This window comes from Acinonyx jubatus, chromosome E2 (assembly GCF_027475565.1).
Source record: "Acinonyx jubatus isolate Ajub_Pintada_27869175 chromosome E2, VMU_Ajub_asm_v1.0, whole genome shotgun sequence".
NCBI lineage: Eukaryota > Metazoa > Chordata > Mammalia > Carnivora > Felidae > Acinonyx > Acinonyx jubatus.
The window spans coordinates 6,439,321-6,464,998 of record NC_069396.1 but is presented as its reverse complement, the minus strand read 5'-3'; the positions used below and the strand labels follow the sequence as shown (position 1 = coordinate 6,464,998).

Below are 25,678 nucleotides of genomic sequence, written 5' to 3'. Positions count from 1 at the left end.
GTTCAGCAGCTAATCCAGCACTCTCAAGTAGCAATGGCATAAATCTAGTTCCCATGAGCCCACCAGCTTTGAGACTACACAATTGTTAACTCTTTTGAATTAAAGGGATTCATACTGTTTCCATTTTGCACATAAAGGGAGACTTTATTAATATTTTTAGAATGAATCCGTATTTCAAACTCACTCCTATCTTGTACAGATTTGGTTTAAATTCTCATTACTTGCTCCAAGTTGATATATTTCTAGGCTACTAGAGATAGAATGATCTCAAAGGGCATAGCTTAAACCCAACTCCAGCATGTCATCCACCTTCTACCAGGGATGGATGTCCAACTCAACAAATGTTTTGTTGAGTACTTACTTTGAGTCAGGTACTATCAACATGAGTGACAGGATTCTCTGTTCTGAAAGCATTCACATTCCAATGCCTTCTTAAATGCCCATTTAGTCAACACATGCTTTTTACTGACCATCTTCTTTGTGCTCAATCCTGTGCGCTAAAAGAATGGAATATTTTTAAAGATTTTATTTATTTATTTTAAGTAATCTCTACACCTGACATGGGGATCGAACTCATGACCCTGAGATCAAAAGTCATGTGCTCTGCCAACTGAGCCAGCCAGGTGCCCCAAAGAATTGAATATTTTATATCCCAGCTGTTTAGATCCTGGACCCTGCTTGGGTTCCAACCTAACCCTGCCATGTCCCAGCTGAACGATTTAACTCTTTTTGTGTCTCAGTTTCCTCCTCTGTAACTGATGGTAGTAAAATGACTTACCTTTCAGAGTGGTTGGGAGCATGTAATGAGTTAGTATGTGAGAGGCTGGCAGGAACTTGGTGATCACGCAATCCATGCAGGGTGTGGTTATTTTCAGAGATTACCATTAGAGAGCCCTTATGAGACACTTGCCTTTTCCCCAAGGCCCCTGCCTTGTCTTGGGGTTTCCAGAGTACACAAGGATTCTCAACAGGGAGTGGCTTTCTTTCCCAAGGTGTGCTGACACTTGCATAGGCTCAGGGCTAGCACAGCCTGATCTTTAACACTGTAAATCACAAACGATGTCCTGGTTAGAGCCACAATACCGATAAGAGCTGCTTACAACATGCGGGGTCTTGTGTAAAACATCTACTGTGTGTTACCTCCCAACATCAGCCTAGGAGGGAGGTACTGTCATAACCCCACTTCCCAGATGAAGAAATAGAGGGTCCACACAACTACACAGAACATTCTCCAAAACTCATGTGTGGAAGACGCAGATTCAGGCAGCATGCATCTTAACTGAGATGTTGAATTGATCCTCACTACACAAATTCTTCGTCTGCCAATTTGTGCATGCAAAGGCCTGAAAATCAGGAAGGTTAACAGCTTTATTATTTTTTTAATCTATATAATTATTACTGGGAACAGGCACTGCTAAACACATCACAAATATTAACTGGTTTAGGTATCATTAGTAAGTCCACTTTACAGATGCGGAAACGGAGACACAGGGAAGTTAAATAACTTGACCAGGGTTGCACAGGTAGGGATGGTGGGACCAAGGCTCACACCAAGGCCTCTGTGCTGTGCCTTCTTACAGATAAGGATAAGCAGATGGCCTTCTATGAACTTTGGCTTTGTTAATTCACCGTCAAATAAAAACAAATCCTGATTTACTAAGGAGAGGTTTTATTTGAAAGGGTTATTGCAGGGGGATAGGACAGGCGTCGTATGGGGAATACTCTGACCATAGGTCTGCAAGTATCTCAAGGGTTGGACCAAAAACAGAATGTTGCTTTTAGAGGGGCAGTAAACATGTACAGATGGCTCCAGGTGAGGGGCATTGCATGGGCAGGCAGGCTGTGGCCAGACAGTAGATGAAAGGAGGTTTTCTCCTGAGACCAGCCTATTCTCAGGAGTGGCTGTCTACTGGCTCAGGCTGGGGGTGGGCCAGGGCCCAGGGAAAGAAGAGAATCTGCACCAAAGGTTGGTTAACAAGCACTTTTTTCCAATGATTCGCTGGTGACAGGCCATTCAGCTAATTATTTATGGAGCAATGGAGGGCCTGGGTCTGGCCCTGTCACAGGTAAGCCAGGGGAGCATCCATGAGTGTTACCCAGGTCACAGGGGGCAGGTGGCTTCTTTGCACTAAGCTGTCTCCTAAGAAACAAAGAGAGGGGGCGATTCTGTTTGCTGTTTTCCAGAATCACAGGGCCTGGCAAAGTTCAACACGCCATGACTCCATTTGCCTCCAGCACAGACATACCTCCTTTTACCTCACTTGGCTTTGTTGTGCTTCGCAGACAATGCCATTTTTACAGACTGAAGGTTTGTGGCAACCCTGTGTTGAGCAAGTCTATTGACGCCATTTTTCCAACAGCATCTGCTCACTTCATGTCTGTGTGACACATTCTGGTAATTCTCACAGTATTCCGAACTTTTTCTTTACTATTATATTTGTGATGGTGACCTGTGATCAGTGATCTGTGACGTTACTATTGTCATTGTTTTGGGGCGCCATGAAGCGTGCCCATAGAATATAGCAAACTTAATCAGCCCTTCCCTCATCTCCCCCTGCCCTCGGGCCTCCCTCTTCCCTGAGACTCAGCAGTATTGAAATTAGGCCAGTTAGGAACCCTACTCTGGCCTCTAAGGGTGCAAGTGACAGGAAGAGTCCCTTGTCTCTCACTTTAAGTCAAAAGCTAGAAGTGACTACGCTCAGGGAGTAGGGCATGTTGAAAGCAGAGATAGGCCAGAGCCAGGCCTCTTGCGTCATTTAGCCAAGCTGTGAGTGCAAAGGGAAAGTTCCCGAAGGAGATCAAAAGGGCTCCTCCAGCAGACACGCAAATGCGAAGAAAGCGAGAGGCCTTACTGCTGATGTGGAGAAGGTTTCAGTGGTCTGGATAGAAGAGCAAACATTCTCTTAAGCCAAAACCTAATCCAGAGCAAAGTGCTAACTCTCTCCAGTTCCATGGAGGCTGAGAGGCGAAGAAGCTACACAAGAAAAGCTTGAAATTGGCAGATACTGGTTCGTGAGGCGCAAAGGAAAGAGGCTGTCGTCCTAACCTCAAAGTCCAAGGTGAAGCAGTAGGTGCTGTTGCAGAAGCTGCAGCAAAGTATTTAGACAGAGTGAAAATGGCTACACTGACCAATAGATTTTCACTCAACAACAAGACGTTCAAAGCTAGAGAAGAGAAATCAACGCCTGGCTTCAGAGGTTCAAAGAAGGGGCTGATTCTCTTCGTAGGGGCTAATGTAACTGGTGACTTTGAATTGAAGCCAGGGCTCACTCACCATTCTGAAAAGGCTTGAGCCTTTAAGAATTATGCTAAATCTGCTCTATTTGTGCTCTATGAATGGAACAACAAAGCCTGGCCGACAGCACATCTGTTTGCCTAATATTTTAAGCCCAGTATTGAGACTCACTGCTCAGGGGAAAAAAAAAATTTCTTTCAAAATATTAGTGCTCACTGACAATGCATCTAGTCACCCATGCTGATGGGGGTGGTACAATGAGATGAATGTTGTCTTCATGCCTGCTAACGTAACATCCATTCTGCAGCCCGTGGATAGAGAAGTAATTTTGAATTTCAAGTCTTATTATTTAAGAAATACATTTTGTAAGGCTAGAGATGCCACAAAAAGTGATTCCTCCGATGCATCTGGGCAAAGTCAATTGGAAACCTTCTGGAAAGGATTCACCATTCTGGATGCTGTTAAGAACATTTGTGATTCATGGGAAGAGGTGAAAATATCAGCATTAACAAGAGTGGAAGAAGTTGATTCCAACCCTTATGGATGGATGACTTTGAGGCTGTCCAGACTCGAGTGGAGGAAGTCACCACAGATGTAGTGGAAATAGCAGGAGAACCAGAATTAACAGTGGAGCCTGGGACATGTGGGTGGCTCAATTGGTTGAGCATCTAGCTTTGGCTCAGGTCATGATCTCGCCGTTCGTGAGTTCGAGCCCCACTGCTGTCATCAGACTCACTGCTGTCAGTGCATAGCCCACTTTGGATCCTCTGTCTCCCCCTCTCTCTGCCCCTCCCTGGCTTGTGCTTTCTCTTTCTCTCAAAAATAAATAAACATTAAAAAAAAAAAAAACACGTGGAACCTGAAGGTGGGACTGAATTGCTGCCTTCTCATGATAAAACTTTTAATGCGTGAGAAGTTGCATCTTATGGATGACCGAAGAAAGCAGTGGCCTTTGTGAAAGTGGTTTCCACTCCTGGTGAAGATGACTGAAATGACAAGAGAGGATTTAGCAGATAAACTGAGTTGTCAAAGCAGCAGCAGGATTTGAGAAGAATTAACTCCAATTTTGAAAAAAGATCTCCTGTGGGTAAAATGCTATCACACAACATCACATGAAACAGAGAAATCACTCTCTAAAGGAAGAGTCAATCGATGTGGCAAGCTTTACCGTTGTCTTAAGAAACTGCCACCGCCACCCCAACCTTCAGCAACCACCACTCCACTTGGTGAGCAGCCGTCAGTATCCAGGCAAGACCCTCCACCAGCAAAAAGCCCAGATGATGGTTAGCATTTTTTAGCAATAAAGTATTTCTTAAATATATTATTTTTAACATTTATTTATTTAGTTTTGAGACGGAGAACGAGAGAGAGAGAGCGACCAGGGGAGTGACAGAGAGAGTGGGAGAGAGAGAATCCCAGGCAGGCTCCACGCTATCAGCACAGAGCCCGATGCTGGGCTTGAATCACTCACGAACTGTGAGATCATGACGTGAGCCGAAATCAAGAGTCGACACTTAACTGACTGAGCCACCCAGGTGCCCCAGCAATAAAGTATTTTTTAATTAAGGTATGTACATTGTTTTTTAGGCCTAATGCTATTGTACATTTAATAGGCTACAGTATAGTGTAAACATAACTTTTATATATGCTGGGAAACCAAAACATTCATTTGACTTGCTTTATTGTGGCAGTCTGGAACTGAACCCGCAAAATCTCTGAAGTTTGCCTGTATCTTCCACATGCCAGGCTCTTCCTAGGAACTTTCTAGAGTTAGATCCTGGATTCACGAAGCTAGTCAAAGTTACGACCTTCAGGGGGTGCGTGGCTGGCTCCATCCATCAGTAGAGCATGTGACTCTTGATCTCAGGGTCGTGAGTTCAAGCTCCACATTGGGCATGGAGCCTACTTAATAAATTAAATTTTTTTAAAAAGACGCTACTTTCAAAAATATCTTCCAGATTGTTCTCTACTCAGAGAACATGTAGTCAGGATCAACACATCTCTTTCTTCTCTCTCTTAGCATAAAGTTTTCAAGATTCACCATTGCTGTAGTGTGTAACACAACTTTATTTCCTTCTATGGCTGAATCATATTTCATTGGATGGATACACCATATTGTGTTTATGTATCCGTCTGTTGGTAGACTTTTGGGTGGACAACCTTTCTCACCCTCCTCTGCACATGCCCTGGCTGGGTGTTTCTTTGCTGCATGGAACCCGGGGCCGCAGCCTTCATCTCTGCACTGCAGAACGATTCTTTCTGTGCAGGGAAGGAGCATGCTGACATCCTAATATGACAGAAACCTGTCAGGAAAACTGGAAGCTTGAAAATTCATGGCCTCAATATGCCCAGCTGCGTCGACCATGAGGCAGAAGCACAGGGTTTGGTGTATCACAAATGGGAGGGGCCCTCCGTGGACACATGGCCTTGCCCGCCAGAGCAGGTGTAACCCAGCTCCAGACCCATTCTTCGTGCCAATCGGGTTCTAAGTTAGTTACTTGCAGGTTGATCATACCCTTCCTTGCTGGACCACACGAGGAGCATTCTGGACTTGGCTTCCCCACACTTCCCCTCTCTTCTTAAACAGATAAAGGAGAAGGTGGCTGGTCCAGGATAACGAAGAGGCATGGGCTTGGATTTAGGCCCCGGCAGAGAGTCTAAGTCTATCCCTACTATCTCTGTAATGCTGGCCCTTCTCCTTTTCAGTTTTCCCATGTGTAGAATGGGAAAGGTAATTTCACCTGTTGACATTTGGAGAATAATTTTGCAAGACAGTACTGGTCACCAGTGACATCTGGGGTTTCCGGGGTGGTGTAGGGATTTGCGTGCTTGGCACCTATCTGTGGCGCTTGGCACTGTCCAGGAGCTGGTTCCAGCATAGTTGACTGAGAAGTTGAATTTGTCCAGCTGCAGGGCAAAGCCACATTCACTGGGCTCACAAAACTGGTACACACATATATTATTACATGTTGAAGAGCCATAATTCTAATGTGCTAATTTATACCAAGATGGACATCTGTCACCTGGCTCAGATGCTTCTATCTGCTTCCATTGTTACTGTCTCTTCCTCTGGGCAGGCCCTGGTGGTGACGCTTACACAGAGGCCTGTCTCCCGAGCATAGATGCACATGGACATACAAGAAGCAAAAGTTAAATGCAATCAGCATTATTTATAGTAGTCGATACATGGAAGCAACCCAAGTGTCCGCTGACAGATGAAAGGAGAGGGGTGCCCGGGTGGTTCAGTTGGTTAAGCATCCGACTTGAGCTCAGGTCATGATCTCACTGCTTATGAGTTCGAGCCCCACATCATGCTCTGTGCTGAGAGCTCAGAGACTGGAGCCTGCTTCAGATTCTGTGTCTCTCACTCTCTTTCCCCCCCTCCACTTGTGCTTTGACTCTCTGTCTCAAAAATAAAGACATTAAAAATATTTTAAAAAATAGATGAATGAATAAAGAAGATGTGGTGCACATGTGTACACACACACACACACACACACACACAGAATATTATTCAGCCATAAAAAAGAATGAGACCTTGCCATTTGCAACAACATGGATGGACCTAAAGGTATTATCCTAAGTGAAAAAAGTCAGGAAGACAAATACCGTATGATTTTACTTGTATATGGAATCTAAAACAAAACAAATAAAAACAATCAGAAACAGATCCATAAATAGAGAACAAAGTAGCGGTTGCTGGGGGAGGGGGCTAGGGGCTGGGCAAAATGGGTGAAGAGCAGTGAGAGATACAGGCTTCCAGTTATGCAACGAATAAATAAGTCACAGGGATGAAAGGGACAGCATGGGGAATATAGTCATAGTATTATAAGAGTGATGTATGGGGACAGATAGTAGCTACACTTGTGCTGAACACAATATAATGTGTAAACTTGTCAGATCGCTAATTTGCACTTCGGAAACTAATGTCACATTGTGTGAGCCATACTCAAGCAATAAATAAATAAAGAAACAAACAAATAAATAAGACAAAAGGACAGAAAAACAGGCATTCACATGCCTTGCTGATAAATGTGAAGGACTAAAATCTATGACCATTTTAAACGTGTCTATCTTTGACCCAGAAAGTCTCAGTGTCTGTCCTAGAGAACAAATACATACATTCAGAGACACATAAGTGATGTTCTTTCCAACACTGTACATGAGAGCAAAAGAAGGAATTAACCTAAATGTCCATGAATAGGAAAATGATTATATAACTTTTGGTGCTTATGATGGAATATGACAGAGCAATTTTATTTTATTTATTTTTTATTTAAAAAAATTTTTTTTCAACGTTTATTTATTTTTGGGACAGAGAGAGACAGAGCATGAATGGGCGAGGAGCAGAGAGAGAGAGGGAGACACAGAATCGGAAACAGGCTCCAGGCTCTGAGCCATCAGCCCAGAGCCCGACGCGGGGCTCGAACTCACGAACCACGAGATCGTGACTTGGCTGAAGTCGGACGCTTAACCGACTGCGCCACCCAGGCGCCCCACGACACAGCAATTTTAAAAGATGGGGTAGAGCTATATCAACTGACATGGATATTCCTCCAAGGTACTTTTTAAAAATATTTTTATTTATTTTTGAGAGACAGAGAGATACAGAGCGCTAACGGGGGAGGGGCAGAGAGAGGAAGACAGAATCCGAAGCAGGCTCCAGGCTCTGAGCTGTCAGCACAGAGCCCGACATGGGGCTCAAACCCACAAACCGTGAGACCGTGACCTGAGTCGAAGTTGGACGCTCAACTGACTGAGCCACCCAGGCAGCACTCCAAGATGTTTTGTTAAGCAAAATGCTACATTCACCCATTTTGTCCAAACCACCACCCCCCGCCCCTCTGACAACCATCAGTTTGTTCTCTGTATTTATAGGTCTGATTCTTCCTTTTGTTTGTTTATTCATTTGTTTGGTTTTTTAGGTCTCACTAAGGGGTGAAATTACACGGTATTTGTCTTTCTTAGTGTGACTGATTTCACTGGGCATCATACCTTCTAGGTCCATCCGTGTTGTCTCAAATGGCAGGATTTCATTCTTTTTTTAGGACTGTATAATATTCTTTGTGTGTGTGTGTGTGTGTGTGTGTGTGTGTGTGTGTGTGTGTATAAAACACGTTTTCCTTATCCGTTAATCTATTGATGGACACTTAAGTAGCTTCCATTTCCTGGCTGTTATAAACAATGCTGCAATACAAATAAGGATCCACGTATCCTAACAAAGTAGTGTTTTTGTTTTCTTTGGGTAAATACCCAATAGTGGAATTACTGCATCATATGGTATTTCTATTTTTAATGTTTTGAGCAACCTCCATACTGTTTTCCACAGTGGCTGACCAATTTGCGTTCATGACAACAGTTCACAAGTGTTCCTTCTTCTCCACATCCTTGCCAACACTTGTTATTTCTTGTCATTTTGATTGTAGCCATTTTAACTGGTGTGAGAGGATATCTCATGGTGGTTTTGACTTGCATTTCCCTGGCACTTAGTGATACTGAACATCTTCTCATGTGTATGTTGGCCATTTGTATGTCTTCTTTGGGAAAATGTCTATTCATTGCCTCGGCCCATTTTTGAATTAGATTGTTTGATTTTTTTTTTTTTTTGGTGTTGAGTTTGTCCTTTCACCGTCTAATGGTGATCATCCTCTTCTTAGGGACAGCGACACTTCCGTTCAGATTCCAGGAAGGTTTTGTTAGCTTGGAAGTAAGATGTCTTTTCCGATCACGGACACATTGATCCTTGAGTTAACTGTCAGCGTGCTCTCTGATTTCTCATATTTTCCAGTTCTTAGGTAGATGCCTGACTATAGCCCCTGACTGCTGATAAGAGGGATCCCTCAAGGTTTACAGGAAAGATCACCTGACCCAGCCAGTGTGAAGACTATGTCTCACCTTTAGAGTTTTGGAGGCATATTGACTGTTGGGTGTTTATTCTGCTGTGGCCCAACAGGTGATTTTATGTGCATGTTGCCTTCATTCAGACCTTCAGGTATCTATCACTTGTGGGCATAAAACCATTCTTCAAGGGTCCATAATATCCTGCAGACTGGTTTGGATAAACTCCCACCTCAAAGTATGAGGGGTATTTTACATATTATTTGTCATCCATTTATTTCCACAAAGTGATGCACTTAGGGCCTTCTATCTGGTTTCTGTTGCACCTATCCTTCTAGGGTTGATGTCTATTCAACAACTTGGGAGAAGGCCATCATGGGGGAAAAAGTTCTGAGGAGATGAGCAGTGCAGGTGGCTATGAGCCATCATCTTTCATAACCTAGAAGGGACTGGGAAGCTTCTTGTTTTGACTTCTGTCCACAGGGACGCAGGATCTGACATTTTGTTATGTCTCTAAAACCCAAAACCAACCCTAAGGTATTAGTTTGTAATGAATGATTCACTGAAGATTTTATGGAGTGATGGAAGCTACATCAAATATGACGCAGCGGAGATTAATAGAAAAATTTGCATGATGTGTCTTTATTTTCCCTCCTAAGTTATGTGGCCACCAGCCACTCCTGGACCATCCCTCCGTCAGAAATTCCCCTTTCACTTAAGCCCCCACTCCAAATTTTACCTAACTTTTCTTCTTTTTATACAGAGAAATGCATCTGTTTTGGCTTGTCTGTGCATTTTTCCACTTAGCAGATAAAGAAACTTCCTCAAGTGCCACCCTCTCCAGAAAACGTGGACAATCATACCTAGCATGGAATGTTTTCCTCATTAAGTGACTTCTCCTGCCACCTGAGTCTGAGCCCACTTTGTCTTGCCTTCATCCCTTGCAGGTGGTGATTCTGGATTTGGCCATGCCCTGTCCAAATACCTGGATGAGCTTGGCTTCACGGTATTTGTCGGAGTTCTGAATGAAAAGGGACCAGGAGCAGAGGAACTGCGAAGAACCTGCTCCAAGCGCGTCTCCGTGCTCCAGATGGACATCACCAACCCGCAGCAGATAAAAGACGCCCACAGCAAAGTGGTGGAAAAGGTGCAGAACAGAGGTACTGCGACCCACCCCTCCTAGCAAGTGACCCACTCTGGTTCCAGCCTCGAATTACCACTGCCCTCTAGTCCATTCTGGCTGCTGACCACATCTGAGGGTGTGAGCACCTGTCACATGCCATGGCCTCTCGCAGACACAAAGAGAGTACGAATGGGTCCGCAGTCCATCCTCACAGAACTTGAATTCTTGAACCCATTTGCCCAACATCTGCTTGGTCACCCTCCCATTACTTACCCTCATGCCCGCGCTTTTTTGCTTTCTTCCCACCAATATTAACATGTGTTGGACTTAAAAAAAAAAAAGTAACAATTACTGTCTTCCTTTAGTCACAGCCCTTTTTCTTCCCCTTCCTTCATGGTCGAGCTCTTTGGAACCCTGCTGTCCTGTTTTTAACTTGTTCACCTTCAATCCTGTGTTGGCTTACTGGTCTGGCGGAGCTAATAAGTGTCATCCTGAACACCTAGCTGTTTATCTCTCTGCACTATTTTATCTTTTAATTAAAAAATTTTTAATCTTTATTTTTGAGAGACAAAGAGAACAAGCGTGTGAGCAGGGGATGGGCAGAGAGAGAGGGAGAGAGAGAATTCCAAGCAGGCTCTGCACTGTCAGCATAGAGCCAGACGCAGGGCTCCAACCCACGAACCATGAGATTGTGACCTGGGCTGAAACCAAGAGTCAGAAACTTAACTGACTGAGCCACCCAGGCACCCTCCGACCTTTGTTTTTTTTTAATTTTAATAATCCCTTTTACTTAACCCAGTATATCTACAACATTAATATTTCAATATGTAATCAATACAAAGGTTATTAGTGAAGTATTTCACATTTTTTTAACTAAATCTTTGAAATCTGGTGTGTATTTTATACTTACAGCTCAGCTCAATTTAGAGGCTAAATTTTCAATGGTTAAAGTGAAATATAGTCCTACCAAAACCACAAAGCTGTATTTATTTTTATTTATTTATTTAATTTAAATCCAAGTTAGTTAACATAGAGCTGCAGTATTATAAATGTGCTGACCACCCTCCTTTGTCTTGGCTTTGAGGTCTCCCACTTTCCTATTGCTTCCCTAGTTTTCTGATTTTCTGTTTTTTTTTTTGTTTTTTTGGTTTTTTTTTGCTTCTCCTGCCTGAACCCCTTCTTCCATCCCCCCATAGAATGTGAATGTTTCTGCGGGCTCCATCCACAAACTTCCCATTCCATGTTTCCTGGGCTAAGCTGTTCTGTCCCTGTGCTACTCAGCTGCATATTACAATCACCTGGCGAGTATTTGAAAATACCCATGCTTGGGCCCAGGATGGCCTACATAAGTTGGAGGCCCCAGGGCAAAATTAAAATGATGTAAGGCCCCTTGTTTCAAAAATGATGAAGACTTTAAGATGATGCTAGCAGAGAATTGAAACAAGCAGGAAGATCAGAAGCACAGGGCCCTGTGTGACTGCACAGGTGGTACACCCATGATGCCCACCCAGCCTGGGAACCCTTCCCCTAACCAATCAGATCGGTGTCTACAGGCAAGGACTCAGCTGTCCTTCAATAAGGGAGCTGCTACTGTTGCTAGCCTGTTGCTACGAATGTCAGCGGCAAAGAAGATCCCACTCCGGGGTCCCAGGCCTCAGTATATTTGAGAGCTCCCTAGGTGATACTAAGGTTCTGCCAGAGCTGAGAAACACTGAGATGTATGCCAGTCACTTCCAAGTGTATTACCAGCATAGCCCCCTTCTCAACATCTCGACCTATATGTATATAAAACTGTCTGCCTGACATCCCGCCTCCCTTTGTTAAAACCTGACCTCATTATCTTTTCCCCTGTTGCCTGTCTGCAAATGCGCTTACCCTCCTTCATTCCACAGCTCAGAAGTTGGCATTGGCACGAAGTCAGTCATCCAAGACAGCAGCCTGGGGGTCACTTAGACCTGCAGCTTACCCTCAGTCCCTATTTGTCCCGAGTCCTTCAGTTCTACGTCCTAGATCTTCCTCACCCCAGCCCTATTCTCTCATCTCCAGGCAGTGAGGCTTAGCAAGGCTTCACCTTCCACTTGGGCCCCCACGATCTTCCTTGCGATGGGGCTCCCTCCCCATTACTTTCCAAATGGGCAGTGATCTTTACAATGTGCACCTTATAACGCCACCCATCTCTTATAGACCCTTGGACATACAGGGCCTCCGTGTCTTGGGTCCCTCCCATGAGCCAGGCCTGTGGGAGGTGTCTTGCTCAGTCTCACTGAATGGTTCAGTGGGTCTCTATCTGCCACCAAATACAATCTAAACCCCTTCACAAGAATTTGAAAGCTCTCAGGATAATGGCCGCTGACAAACCCTTAATCTGCAATACCTATTGGCCTACTCGGTAAATTCTGATCAGTTTCCAGAGTAGAATATGTGAAATGTACCATATCTTTGTACATGCAGCTTCCTCTTACCAAAATTTCCCTCTTGCCTCTGCTCCCTTTTTCTAAGACTCTTGATTTGTCCAACTGCAGACTCTACTCCCACAGGAGGCCTGGCTCAAACACAACATCTCGCGCATGATCTTCCTGTTGATCCAAGTGACACCATTCACTTTCTCTTCTGGACGCTCACTTGTTATACCTTGCACACACCTGCATTACTGATTATAAATATCTGTCCATCTCCTGCTCCTCACCACCAGGTTCCTTGAGAATCACAACCATGTTCCCAGGAGGATTCGTTCAGACGCCAGTGGCACAAACCCAGGTTGAAATTGCTAACGTATAAAGGAATGTATGTGCATAATTGAAATGACAGGTTAGCTTCAGGCGTGTTGGATCCTTAAACAATGTCATCAGGGCTCAGTCTCTCTGAGCCAACCCTGCTCTCTCCCTGGTTGGCTTCACGTTGGGGCTTTGCATGGAGGCCTCAAGCACTTGCAGCTTATATCCTCTTTACTGCTGACATTTTCAGCATAAAAAGAGTAATATTATCTGCTTCATTTGGCAGTTGAAGATGTAGTTATATAGGAAGCACTTAGAAGAGTCCCTGACATGAGGAAGGCATTCAGTATGGGCTCCCGTTTTCCATTCATTCAACACTAAGCACAGTCCCTGGCATATAATAAATATTCAGCAAACATCTAAGAAGTGAGAGGAGGAAAGAAAAATAGACTTTTTGTTATTAGGGATTAATTTTCAGCAAGTTTAGCAATGTGTGGTTGTTTTCTAGAAAAGTAGTCTTCCTGGCCTGCTCTTTTGTGGTCTCAGAGATTTGAGCTTATCCCTCTTAAGAAAGGGACTTCATGGTGTCTTATTCAATAAGATATTCGATACAGACCCCTCTAGTGAGGCCCAGAGGGGCAGTATTAACCATACTGAAGGATAAAGCAATGGGCTATAGATATGGAAATACTATACCAGCATCCAGGGATGCTGAAGGGGTGTGGGGGAATACACTTCCCAATGAGCGAGCCCATGCTCTTTTGTGGCCAGAATTCTGGAGAGCCACCCTCTTCTGTGGCAGAATTATCAATATGCCTTCTGTCCACTTTCCTTGAGGTCTCTCTCAACCTCAGCCTCTCGACTCAAAGAGGAAGTGAAGCAGTGAAACACAGAATTTAAAATCACCAAGAAGGAGGTTTCCTGAAGAACCCTCTGGGACCTGTAGACAAACGAGAAAATGTCAGCTCCTGTAAGAGGGCTGTCACTGTGCTGTGTTCCTACACAGCACATTATTATATAAGTAAATATTACTTATTTTAAAGTTAATACGACCCATAGGTATAGTGGGCTTATCAGCCATCTTAAAATTCTATGGCAGGAGTTGGCAAACTATGGCCCTGTTTTGTTTTGTTTTATATTTTATTTTGAAAAAATTGTAGATTCATAGGAAGTTGCAAATAAATGTCAGGCAGAGCCTGTGTGTGTTTTGCCAAGCCTCTCCCAGTGTTAACATCTTACATAACTACAGTACAATATCAAAACCAGGAAATTGGCATTGGTGTAAGCCACAGAGCTTATATTTCACCAGCTATACATATAAGCATGTGTGTGTGCACACGCGCACATGCGTGTGTAGCTTTGTACAAGAGCATCACAATCAAAACACAGAACTATTCCATCACCACCAGGCTCTTTCATGCCACGTTTTTAGAGCCATATTCTCATCTGTCACTCCTGGCGATCACAAATCTGTTCTGTCTCTAACTTTGTCATTTAAAGATCATTATATAGATCTGCCACCTGTTTTTGCACAGCCTCTGAGCTAAGGAAGGTTTTTATAGTTTTAAATGGTTGAAAAAATCAGAAGAAGAAGATTATTTTGACAAATGAAAATGATATGGAATTCAAATGTCAATGTCCATAAATGCAGCTTTAGCGTGGCCCTGCTCCCATTCATTTACAGATGAAGTCTGCGTCTGCTCTTACCCTATAGCATAGCTGAAACAGTAGTGCTCACACAGAACTGTTCACTATCTGGCCTTTTTTAGAAAAAGTTTGGCGACCCCAATTCTAGTGCCTTCTCAAGCTGCTGCGTGTTGCCTGTCCAAGGTGTACATCAGGCTGAATGAATTCAGCAGAGGCGTCCCCTCCACCATCACCATCCTCATAATAGCTGTTGAGCTCTTACTACGTCAGGCATCATCTCAATTAGGGCTCCCAATCACGACTGTGTATAAATGTCAGACCCCCAGCTCAGGTGTGTGAGAAATGTAGCATTATTTTCTGCGACTCAACTCTGTATTTGAGCCATCTCTCTGCCATGTGGCAAAAACCATTTCAATTGGAACTTCACCTCGTTTCCCCAGGGTAGCATCTAAATTCCTGGGGAGGAGACATTTCTTCTTTGATTGTCAATGCTTCACGCTGACCCCTGCTGAGGCGTCCGACAATCTGTCCAGTCCTTGCACAAGTTGGCTGCCACTTACCTTCTTGATGCCATCCAAAAGGCACCATTAGGGCTGGACTTCCTGCCATTTGTGTCTCTGAGGCTCCTTCAATTTCTCTACATAACACAGGTTCTCACACTTGAGATCACTTGGACGGTATGGTCTGTCACCAGAAGCTGAGCTTCAACAACAACTTCTGCTTGCTACTTTCTGATCTAGCAGGGCTGAAGTGGGGTTCCAGAATCTGCATTTCTAACAAGTTCCCATTTGTCCTGGACCACATCTTGAGAGCCACTGTTGTAAACCAGGCTGAGGCTCAGGGAACTCAGAGAATAAACATACCCCAGGTTCTGTCATCTCTGTTTCTCCCAGGTAAAGAGGAACCAGGTCACTCACTTCTGCTATAGAGCCCACCTCCTAAAAGACATTTGGACTTTTTGGATTACCTCTTTCCCACCATTTAGGGCAGTGGTTCCCAAGCTTGCTTGTACATTGGAATCCCCAGGGGAATTTTTGAAACTATCAGTGTCAGGGCCCCTTCTCTTCCCTATCCCAGAATTTCTGATGTAATTGGCTGGGATGTGGCTGGACACTGGGGTTTTAAAAAGTGCTCCCCCCACCCCCAGGTGATCCTAATGTGCAGTCAAGGTGGCAAACCACCACTCGGGAACAGGGCTTCTCCAAGTGTGGTCCAGACCTGTATCAGCACCACCTGGGAGGTCGTTAGAAATGTAGATTCTCAAGCTCCATCCCAGACACCCCCAAATGGGATTCCCTGGAGGTGGGCCCAGTGGTCTGTTTGTACAAGCCCTCTGGGTGATTCTGATGCAATCAATAGGATTAGGCTGGGTGGGGAAGGGACTAGGGCTCAGAGATTCTGCCATCTTCTTAGCTCTCGACACTTCTCTAGCTGTCTCATTTCCCTGGATTAGGGGATCTCTTCTAGTTTAGGGAAAAGGGAAGACAGGCTTCTATATCATCCCGCATGGTCCTAAGGATGTTCTACTGTCTCTACACACTCCTTTAAGGGAGAAACATGAGGTAGGCCCTTATTACTATCCCCCTTGCTGCTGCTTCCCTCTGCGGATACAGCAAATATCTAGCTGCTTGGATGTAGGAAAGTGTTAGAAGGAGAAGGAAATACCTCCAAAAAACCATTGCTTAATATTTCAAATCTACTCACTACACAACCCCCCGCCCCCACCCCAAAGGAGGTGGTTTTAGGTATTCGAGGAGACTGAGGTCTGAGTTTGAGTGATCTGCCTGGATCCTAAACCTGAAAGGGGACTTTTAGACTCTGGAGCTTTAAGTGTTAAAAATCCTCCTGCTCTCCAGCATCATGAGACATCAAACTCATTCCTTTCTGTCCTCAGGACTGTGGGCTGTGGTCAACAATGCTGGGATCATTGGCTTACCAGCGGATGGGGAGCTCATTCCCATGACTAACTACAAACAATGCATGGCCGTGAACTTCTTTGGGGCCGTGGAGGTCACAAAGGCATTTTTGCCTCTTCTTAGGAAATCCAAGGGGAGGCTGGTGAACATCAGCAGCATGGCAGGTGAGTTGGCCTTTCCCCACAAGGTTGTACGGTGCCTGTTGTGCAAGATGTGGCTTGTTGCATTCTTTGTGGACCAAAGAAGAAAGCAGGACAGGCTTCTGCAGGGCTGGGTCGAGATTAGTCAAATTGTATGTTTACCGTTCATCTTAATACAATAAAACCTTCCCTTTCAAATCCTTTCATGTACAAACGCTTACCTCTTATGTCATCTACTCATTACTGGGGATTTAGGTTTTACATATCTTCATAACACATAAGCTTCCTAGATTTGGACAGGAAATCAGGCATACAGTTACTGGTAATCTGTTTTGAACTGGGCACATTCGTAAGATGAGTAGGCAAATGTCCCCACTGTTGGCACTGATGGAGCTCCACATCTCTGTTGGCTGCCCAATGGTATTTTCCATAAGATCCTTCCCAATATTTTGCAATCTCAAGGCAGTTGGGTCAGGGTGTGACATTTGATGACTCACTTTTTTTCCATTTCAAAGAACAGATAGTCAACAACTTGAGTCCAGGGTTTAACAAACTCCCTTTCATAAACAAGCCCATGTATGTGATATCACATCCTTTCTTCTAGGACAGGCATTTTCTTTCCTTTCCTTTCCTTCTCTTCTTACCTCCTTCCTTCCTTCCTTCCTTCCTTCCTTCCTTCCTTCCTTCCTTCCTTCCTTCCTTCCTTCCTTCCTTTCTTTCTTTCTTTCTTTCTTTCTTTCTTTCTTTCTCTCTCTTTCTCCCTTTCTCTCTCTCTCTTTTTTTTAAAGTAGGCTCCACACTCAGCTCAGAGCCCAACACAGGGGTTGAACTCATGACCCTGAGACTGAGACCGGAGCTCAGATCAAGAGCTCAACACTAAACCAACTGAGCCACCCAGGCGCCTAGAACAGGCATTTTCAAACTGGGGTTCCTTAGATCCTGACTTGGCTTTGGGAACGTCCATGGGGTTGTCTTTCGGGCCACTGCACGAGTAAAAGGGAAGCCAAGGGGGTGGGGGCTTGGACTTTAGGATCCTGCCTTCAAAAAGAGGAACACCACTACTCTTCACTGTTTGATCAGTTGGTTCCAAACAAGATTTTTTTTTTTAAATGAAGGATCCACTAGTTACTTTATTTCGTTTATTTGGTTTTTGGGGTGAGGTCCTTTGTATAGACTAGGCAATTATCACTGTTCATCATATTTCCTTCCTACCTTTAACTCAGCAACTTCTTGAACTTAACTACGTGAATGTGGGTTACTAAGTTGGTGATTGGCCTGAGGAGAAAGGAAGCAAAGAAGGGAGGAAGGACAAGAAGGAGAGAGGGAGGAGAAAGAGAATGGGGAAAGAAAGGCTAAGGTGGTTAACAGAAATGAGTATTATATTTTAACTTGTATGAGAATCCTGAAATAGTTCCAATTTCTTGCTACCTCGCTAAGTGAACAAATCCTGGGAAAACACATTTGCAACATTTCAGCCTTATCTTTCTTCTGAACTTAGCCTTCAAAATTTTTACCTCTGTGGAAACCTCGCCTTTTTCAGCTCCCTGGCACAGCCTGGTACCTCTGAAAAATTCTCACACACACCTTGTCTCACTCATTAAACAAATATTTACTGAAATAACTGATCATTGCCTGCTTCTTGGCACACTGACAAACTTTGCTCTTTTCTCTCTTTGCCTTCAACTTTGAGCAGCTCATTCATTAAGAAGACTGTACTTTAGTTATCACTAATAGGCACACTACCTGCTATGGGCACAGGGTCTGGCATGTAGGATCTCAACTAATAAATGAAGAAATCCAAGTGTGAGAATGAATGAAAAATGGATGGATGAATGAGGGAATGAAGAATTTACAATACAGAACATGCCTGTTCCTGCATCTTCAACTTGGCTTCTAATGCTTTTTCTAAACCAAGGCTTCGTACTCTCTTCTGTTTCCATTGGAGGGACACTTGAGTGTTAAAAAAAATAAATCACAATACCTTCACTCTTATTCTTACGGTGGATGTGCAAATTCTTTACATCTAGCCTTACTACTTCCATTCTATCATCTTAACATCATCGCCGAGTCAACACATCTGAAACCAAAGTTGTCACCGGCAATTCAAAGTTTTCTCCCCTTCTTTTGGTTTTTCTCCTGGTCTTTAAAATTTCAGAGCTTTGAGATTTCTTTTCTTTTTTTTTTTTAAGTTTATTTATTTATTTTGAGAGACAGAGAGAGAGCAGGAGAGGGGCAGAGAGAGAATTTCAAGCAGGCCCTGCACTGTTAGTACAGAGCCTGGTGTGGGGCTCGAACTCACAAACCATGAGATTATGCCCGGAGCCAAAATCAAGAGTCAGATGCTTAACCGACGAGCCTACCCAGATGTCCCTAAAATTTCTTTTATTTGTTTCTCCCTTTGCCTTTCCCTCCTTTCTCCCATCCATTCAGTCACCAACATGTATGGAGTCTTACTTCATCACATTCAGCTTTAAATCCTTATGTCCCAAAGAAACTCTAGAATGAAGTTCATCTGTAGGACACAGAAGACACCTAAGGCATTTTATAAAGTTGTTAAGGCAGTGGCAAGAAATCAAAACAGATGGCAAGCATATGTACCTTATAGGGCAGGTGTTTGTAAAAAGATAGGAGCAAAACTCTTAAATGATGCTTGTAGTTTCCTCCAGTGAGGAAGAGCAGAGAAATTCAGCAGAAAACAAAATAAGGAAATCCCTTGCATTTGGCTGACAAGAGTTTTACAAAACAATGGAAAATATTTTGAGCAGGGGGGTAAGGAGCTAGAATGTAACACAGGATCAGGAGAGTCAAAGCAAGTATAAAACACAATATGTAACCAAACAATCCATTGAAATTAGCATCCAATGTGATGTCAATTTGATGTGTCTCTTGGCAAAGTTAATATAAAAGCAATTTTGGAAAACGTGCTTATCTAGGAATTCCTTCCTGGTCTTTTTCTCATTTTGAAGTAGGAGTCATGGAGAGAGAGAGAGATAGGCAATCAGTCACTAATGAATGTTCTCCAAAGGAGCTCACTGTAGCCCTGGCCCATCAGGTTGTCATGAGCCTGGTATCCGTGCCACCTTCTGCATGACAAGAATTTCACTGGGGTAGATTTATCATGCAAGTTTACATCAGCCAGGAGGGGCTGGGCTGGAATTGATAACTCTGTTCCAGTAACCCAGTGCAGCATAGCAAATAACCCCAAATAAAGTGTCTCAGGCTGTTATGAGTAGGTAACTAGTTTGGTGCGTAGGTGGATCAGTTGGGTAAGCATCCAACTTTGGCTCAGGTCATGATCTCGCGGTTCGTGGCTTCAAGCCCCATGTCGATTTCTGTGCTGACAGCTCAGAGTCTGGAGCCTGCTTGGGATGCTGTGTCTCCCTCTCTCTCTCCGCCCCTCTCCTGCTTGCATTCTGTCTCTCTCTCTCTCTAAAAAATAAAGAAATATTAAAAGAAAAGAAGAGTAATGTTTCCTCAAATGCATGCACATCCTAATTCCTGGAACCTGGAATATGTGACTTTACCTGGCAAAGGGGGCCTTGCAGGTATGATTGAGTAAAAGAGCTAGAAATGCCAAGATTATCCTGCATTATCTAGATGGTTCAGACACAAGAGTCCTTATAACGGGGAAGCAGGAGAGTCACAGTCAGAGGTGGAGGAAGGGACCAGGAGCCAAGGAATGCAGGAGGCTTCTAGAAGTGGCAAAAGTCAGAGGAACTGATGATTCTCCCTTGGAGACTCCAGAGGAACACAGCCTTGTTGACACCTTCATTTTAGCCCAGTGAAACCTGTGACTTTCAAAACTGTAAGCTAATACATTTTTATCGTTTAGGCCGCTAGGTTTGTGGGAATTTGCCGTTAGAAGCAGTAGGAAAGTACACCTGGGTTGATGTCAGGTGAAATACCTCTGGGCCCATCCAGTCTCTTCAAAGATGGATGGAGGTCCATTGACACTTGTCCACTGCCTTTCCCACCCTAGCCGGGGAGAGGGGGCTGTGGTGGTGGTGAAGGGGGAGACTGTAGGGCTGACCTTCTAACACCCAACATAGGCTTTCCATTTCAAGGCTCACTCTGCCCCAGGCCTCCCAAGCACTCCTGGAGGATGTCTTTCATTAGTTTTAAGTCCCAGACAGACATCCTTCCTAGCAAGGCATTAATTCTTCTTCTTTTTTTTTTAATTTCCACTTTATCTGGCCAGTATGTTCAACTCCAATATTGCAGTAGAAACTCCTGAAGAACTGTCAACATTTCATTCAGTTTAAGCAACAAGGCACCAATTCTCACCACGGTGATAAGTGCACGTTTTACAATCCCAGTTTGGCTCTTTCTATATGTCAAACTTTAATTACTTCTGATTAACAACTTGGCACATGTACCTAATTTCCTATTCCAAACATTTTACTTTTGTCTGAACCTGAATACCCGTTCCTTCCACCCTTCTGCAACCCAGGGCCCTGTGGACAGCTTTCACTTCTCATCCTTCATACCATGTTGAGTCGACACAGCATTTTATTGCATTCCCCCCCAAGCAAAGCCAAGTTCAGATTGGCTCAGATCTTCAGAACAGATTTCATTAAGGATTTTGTGCAAAGATGGAAGAAAGGACTATACCCTATACAACAAGACTCGTTTTAACGGAAACACTTATAAATGCTCTGTTCTCCTTCCAAAGAATTTCAGCAGGCCGGAGCTCCCCCGCTCTCTCTTTCCTCATAGTTTTAAGGTTCATCCATGTTGTAGCATGCATCAGAACTCCATTCCTATTTATTTATTTATTTAGATTTTATTTGTAAGTAATGTCTATACCCAAGGTGGGGCTCTAAGTCACAACCCAGAGATGAAGAGTCTCATGCTCCTCTAACTGAGCCAGCCAGGCACAGGTTGCCCCTGAACTCCATTCCTTTCTAAAGCTGAGTAATTTCCCACTGTATGGGTAGACCATATTTTGTTTATCCATTTATGAGTTGATGGACATTGGGTTGTTCCCACTTTTTGCTATAGTGAGTAACATTGCATTGAACCTTCAAGTGTTTGTGTGCACACTGAAAACTCTGTGTGAGGGGCACCTGGGTGGCTCAGTCGGTTGGGCGGCCGACTTCGGCTCAGGTCATGATCTCACAACTTGTGGGTTCGAGCCCGGCGTCGGGCTCTGTGCTGACAGCTCAGAGCTTGGAGCCTGCTTTGGATTCTGTGTCTCCCTCTCTTTCTCTCTCTCTCTCACAAGAATAAACATTAAAGAAAAAAAAATTTTTTAAACAAACAATTGCATGTTTTTTGGGGCACCTGGCTGGCTCAGTCAGAAGAGCAAATGATTCTTGATCTCAAGGTTGTGAGTTCGAGCCCCACCATGGGTGTGGAGCCTACTTAAAAAAATTTTTTTGGGGGCGCCTGGGTGGCTCAGTCGGTTGGGCGGCCGACTTTGGCTCAGGTCATGATCTCGCGGTCTGTGAGTTCAAGCCCCGCGTCGGGCTCTGTGCTGACAGCTCAGAGCCTGGAGCCTGTTTTGGATTCTGTGCCTCCCTCTCTCTGACCCTCCCCCATTCATGCTCTGTCTCTCTCTGTCTCAAAAATAAATAAACGTTAAAAAAAATTAAAAAAAAAAAAGAAAGAAAACTCTGTGTGAGAGTTAGCTCTATCACTTTCCACGACCTTGGGTAAGTCGGTTAAACTCTCTGCACTTTTGATTTTTTTTTATCTTCTAAAGTGGTGTTAATGAGGATAATAATTGAACCTACCTCACAGGATAGTTGTGACCGTTAAGTACCTTTAGAACTAATGTTAAAGTACTCAGAACAGTGCCTGGCATAGAGTAGATGGCGAATAAATATTAACAGCTGTTATGAAGCATTCATTATACTTCAAGCATTTGTTGGGTACTATCAGATCTATGATCCCAAGAACCCTGCCAAGTATTAGTATCCCCATTTCGGAGTTGTGAAAACTGAGGTTCAGAAGAGTTATGTGACTGGCCCTCCAGTTAGAACTGGAATTTGAACTTTGGCTCCACATTCTGATTCACCAAGCCACAGCCTCCCCTGTTGATTCAGCTGGTTCTCATGTGTTACCACCATGCCAACCACAAGGCCAAGAACCTCAAGAGCTTGTTCCAAAGCTATCACCTCCACCATTTTCCTCTTCCTGTTAACCCCACTACTATATGCTCACACCAACCTTACCCCCATTCCCAGGTGGGAATAAGGTCAACATAAGCTACATCTAGTGTTTATTTACTTATTTTGAGAGAGAGAGAACAAGAGTGTGAGTGGGGGAGGGCAGAGAGGGAGAGGGACAGAGAGACAGGGAGACAGAATCCCAAGCAGGTTCCATACTGTCAGCACAGAGCCTGACGTGGGGCTCAAACCCACGAACCATGAGATCATGACCTGAGCCAAAACCGAGAGTCAGATGCTTAACTGACTGGAGCCACTCAGGTGCCCCATTCTACATCTAAATCCACTCCTATGGATGGGAAGTTATAGGACTGGGGTAGGGAGGAAACACAGCTTCTTTAACATCTTTTCCAGGAGATCAGGGAAGAGTCCACCACGTGGTGAATACACCCTCCTCTCCCTCATCTCCCATCCCCAAAGAAAGAACAAGAAACAGAAGGGGTGCAAGAGATACCACATAGCTCTACAGATAGAATCAGGTTTCAGAAGGAAGAGGAAGCCAGCCTCCTAGAATGGAGACAAACTACCCAGGTTTGGAAACTGTCTTTACCACTGACAACTTAGTGACCCAGAACAAAGTCCTGAACCTCTGGGCTGCAGCTTCCTCATGGGACTTTGGGGGTAAGAATAACCACTTCTTCTGAGGGCCCTGCTAAGATGATATGCAGGGACACGTGCTTAAGCAGCAGCCTTGCACCGGACAGGTGGCAGACTCGAGGGGCCTCTCTGAGGCTGGCCGTGGTTGTGCCTGTACAGGGCTTTTTATCCTGACAGCCACTGGCATCGCCATCCCTGACTGTGACACTGAGTTACCTTCCATCTGGCCCGCTGCCTGTCACACACTGGCCCCCGGGGGCACATCACCCCCATAGGTCATTACTTCCACATCCGACCACACCTGCTCTAGGAGAAACCTAACCCTGTAATCGTGTTTATCATTCCTCTCACAGAAACAGAATAGCTCTTTAATCCCTGCAAGGCAGTTGGATAAATATTTAACCAAGTATTAGAGGAATTGGGAGGCAGCTCTGATTGATTGTACAAAGGGCAGTTGAAAAATCTTTATTTGAGAGTTCTGAGAGCTTTTTCTGGCCAGTTTTGCCCTTAAATTGCAGAGTAAACAGTTGCAGGCTATGCTTGAAGAAGAACGGTTGAAAACAAACCTTATAAAACAACTCTGACCCCAGGGATGTTCAGCCAGTGTGGTTTGCATCCTGCTCTTCTCTGTATCTGTTGGGTAATTGCAGACAGGTCACCCCACTTTTCTACGAGTCTGAGTCGATTTTATCATCGGTCCACAACAGAGTGATGCAGCATGTTTCTTGGGTGATGCCTGAGTCTGGGGCAACATATCTCAGCCTCAGTATTATTGGTATTTGAGGGGAGGCGAATTCTTTCTGTGTAGGACTGTCTGATGTCCTGCGGGATATTTAGCAGCGTCTGTGTTCTCGACCCAGTAGTTGCAAGCGGCACCCACCTCCGGTGATGACAACTCTTCAGATGTTGCCACATGTGGGGGGGCGGAGGGCAGGAGGGGAGCATGTGTACATGTGTGCGTGAGTGCACCCGTGTCCAAAATTGCCCCCAGTAGAGAACCTCTGGTCTTGGCTGTAGATTTCAATGCATTTGTGCGTGCTGAGTGCTTAGCCCAGCTACAGGTGCATAGAAAGCACACTAGTAAAAGGGGGACCTCTCTACTGAGAGAAAGTAATAGTTGCCCACCCCATTGAGCTATTTAAAATGCATTAAAATTACTTTTCATCAAAGTAAGTGGCCCAAGAGGTTCTTACAAGTCGATAAATTATAGGTGTCCTGCAGAGTTCCAGCCTCGAGCAAGGTCATACTTAGTCCAGCAAAGTTGACTATGGGATCAATCCTGAACTTCTTGCCAGGTGCCTGCCTTAAGGAAACAGCTGCTCAGTGATGTGAGAGGAGGCCACAGCTGAAATTTGCTTCCCTAAAACTCTCACAAAATAACCAGGATTAGTGTTGGGCAAGGGGAGGAGGTAGAACCAGACTCAGTGAACTTCTTTGTGCTGAGTTGTATTAGATGCTTACACATTCCTAAAATCTTAATTCTAAAGTGTGCAGGGTGCAGATATTAATTCCTTTTCTAGATCAAGTACACTAGCCTGGATCAACCAGCTGGTGAGTGTTGGAGTCAGGGTTGAAAACTGGGTTTGCTTCTTTGACTCCAAGTTCTGCGTTCCTCTGACTTTTCCAGACTGTCCAACAAGAATATATTAGACAAATGGGGCATTAAAAACACAGGCCCTAACTCGAGAAGATTTAAATGATGACCAGGAAATGTCAGCAACTTAGGGATGTTTCCTTCACCAACACTTCTCAGTCACCAGTGTGTGTGTGTCTTGATTACCTGGAGATCTTATTAAAATGCAGAATTTGGGGCACCTGGGTGGCTCAGTGGGTTAAGACTCTGACTTCAGTTCAGGTCATGATCTCAAGGTTTGTGAGTTCGAGCTCCGCATCAGGCTTCATGCTGACAGTGCAGAGCCTGCTTGGGACCTTCTCTCTCCCCTTCCCCCATTTGTGCGCAAGTGTGTGCGCATGCTCTCTATCTCTCAAAATAATAAATAAATAAACTTCTAAAAAATGCACAATTTGACTGAGTGACCCTAACTGGTCTAAGAGCCTGCATTTCAGAAACTAGTTCCTGAGTGGATGCTCCTGGTCCCTGGACAACTTTTTCAAATTTCACATGCATTAGAATCACCAAGAAGGCTACTTCAAAACAATGGCAGGAAATCAAAACTATAGTGAGACGGCATTTCATGCCCACTATGATGGCTATAAAAAACAAAACAAAATAAAAACCCAGAACCAAGACTTGATGACAAGGAGGTGCAGACACCGGAACCCTCATGAGTTGCTGAC

At 44.3% G+C, this 25,678-nt stretch overlaps 1 protein-coding gene across 1 annotated transcript in view; it reads left to right on the top strand.

The window, feature by feature from the left end:
• HSD17B2 (hydroxysteroid 17-beta dehydrogenase 2) overlaps positions 1 to 25,678 on the top strand; it is a 90,772-nt gene that overhangs the window by 39,283 nt on the left and 25,811 nt on the right. The window contains exons 2-3 of the mRNA XM_015082212.3: positions 10,021 to 10,233; positions 16,452 to 16,637. Of these exons, the coding sequence (XP_014937698.1) occupies positions 10,021 to 10,233; positions 16,452 to 16,637 (399 nt within the window). The remainder of the gene's footprint in view (positions 1 to 10,020; positions 10,234 to 16,451; positions 16,638 to 25,678) is intronic.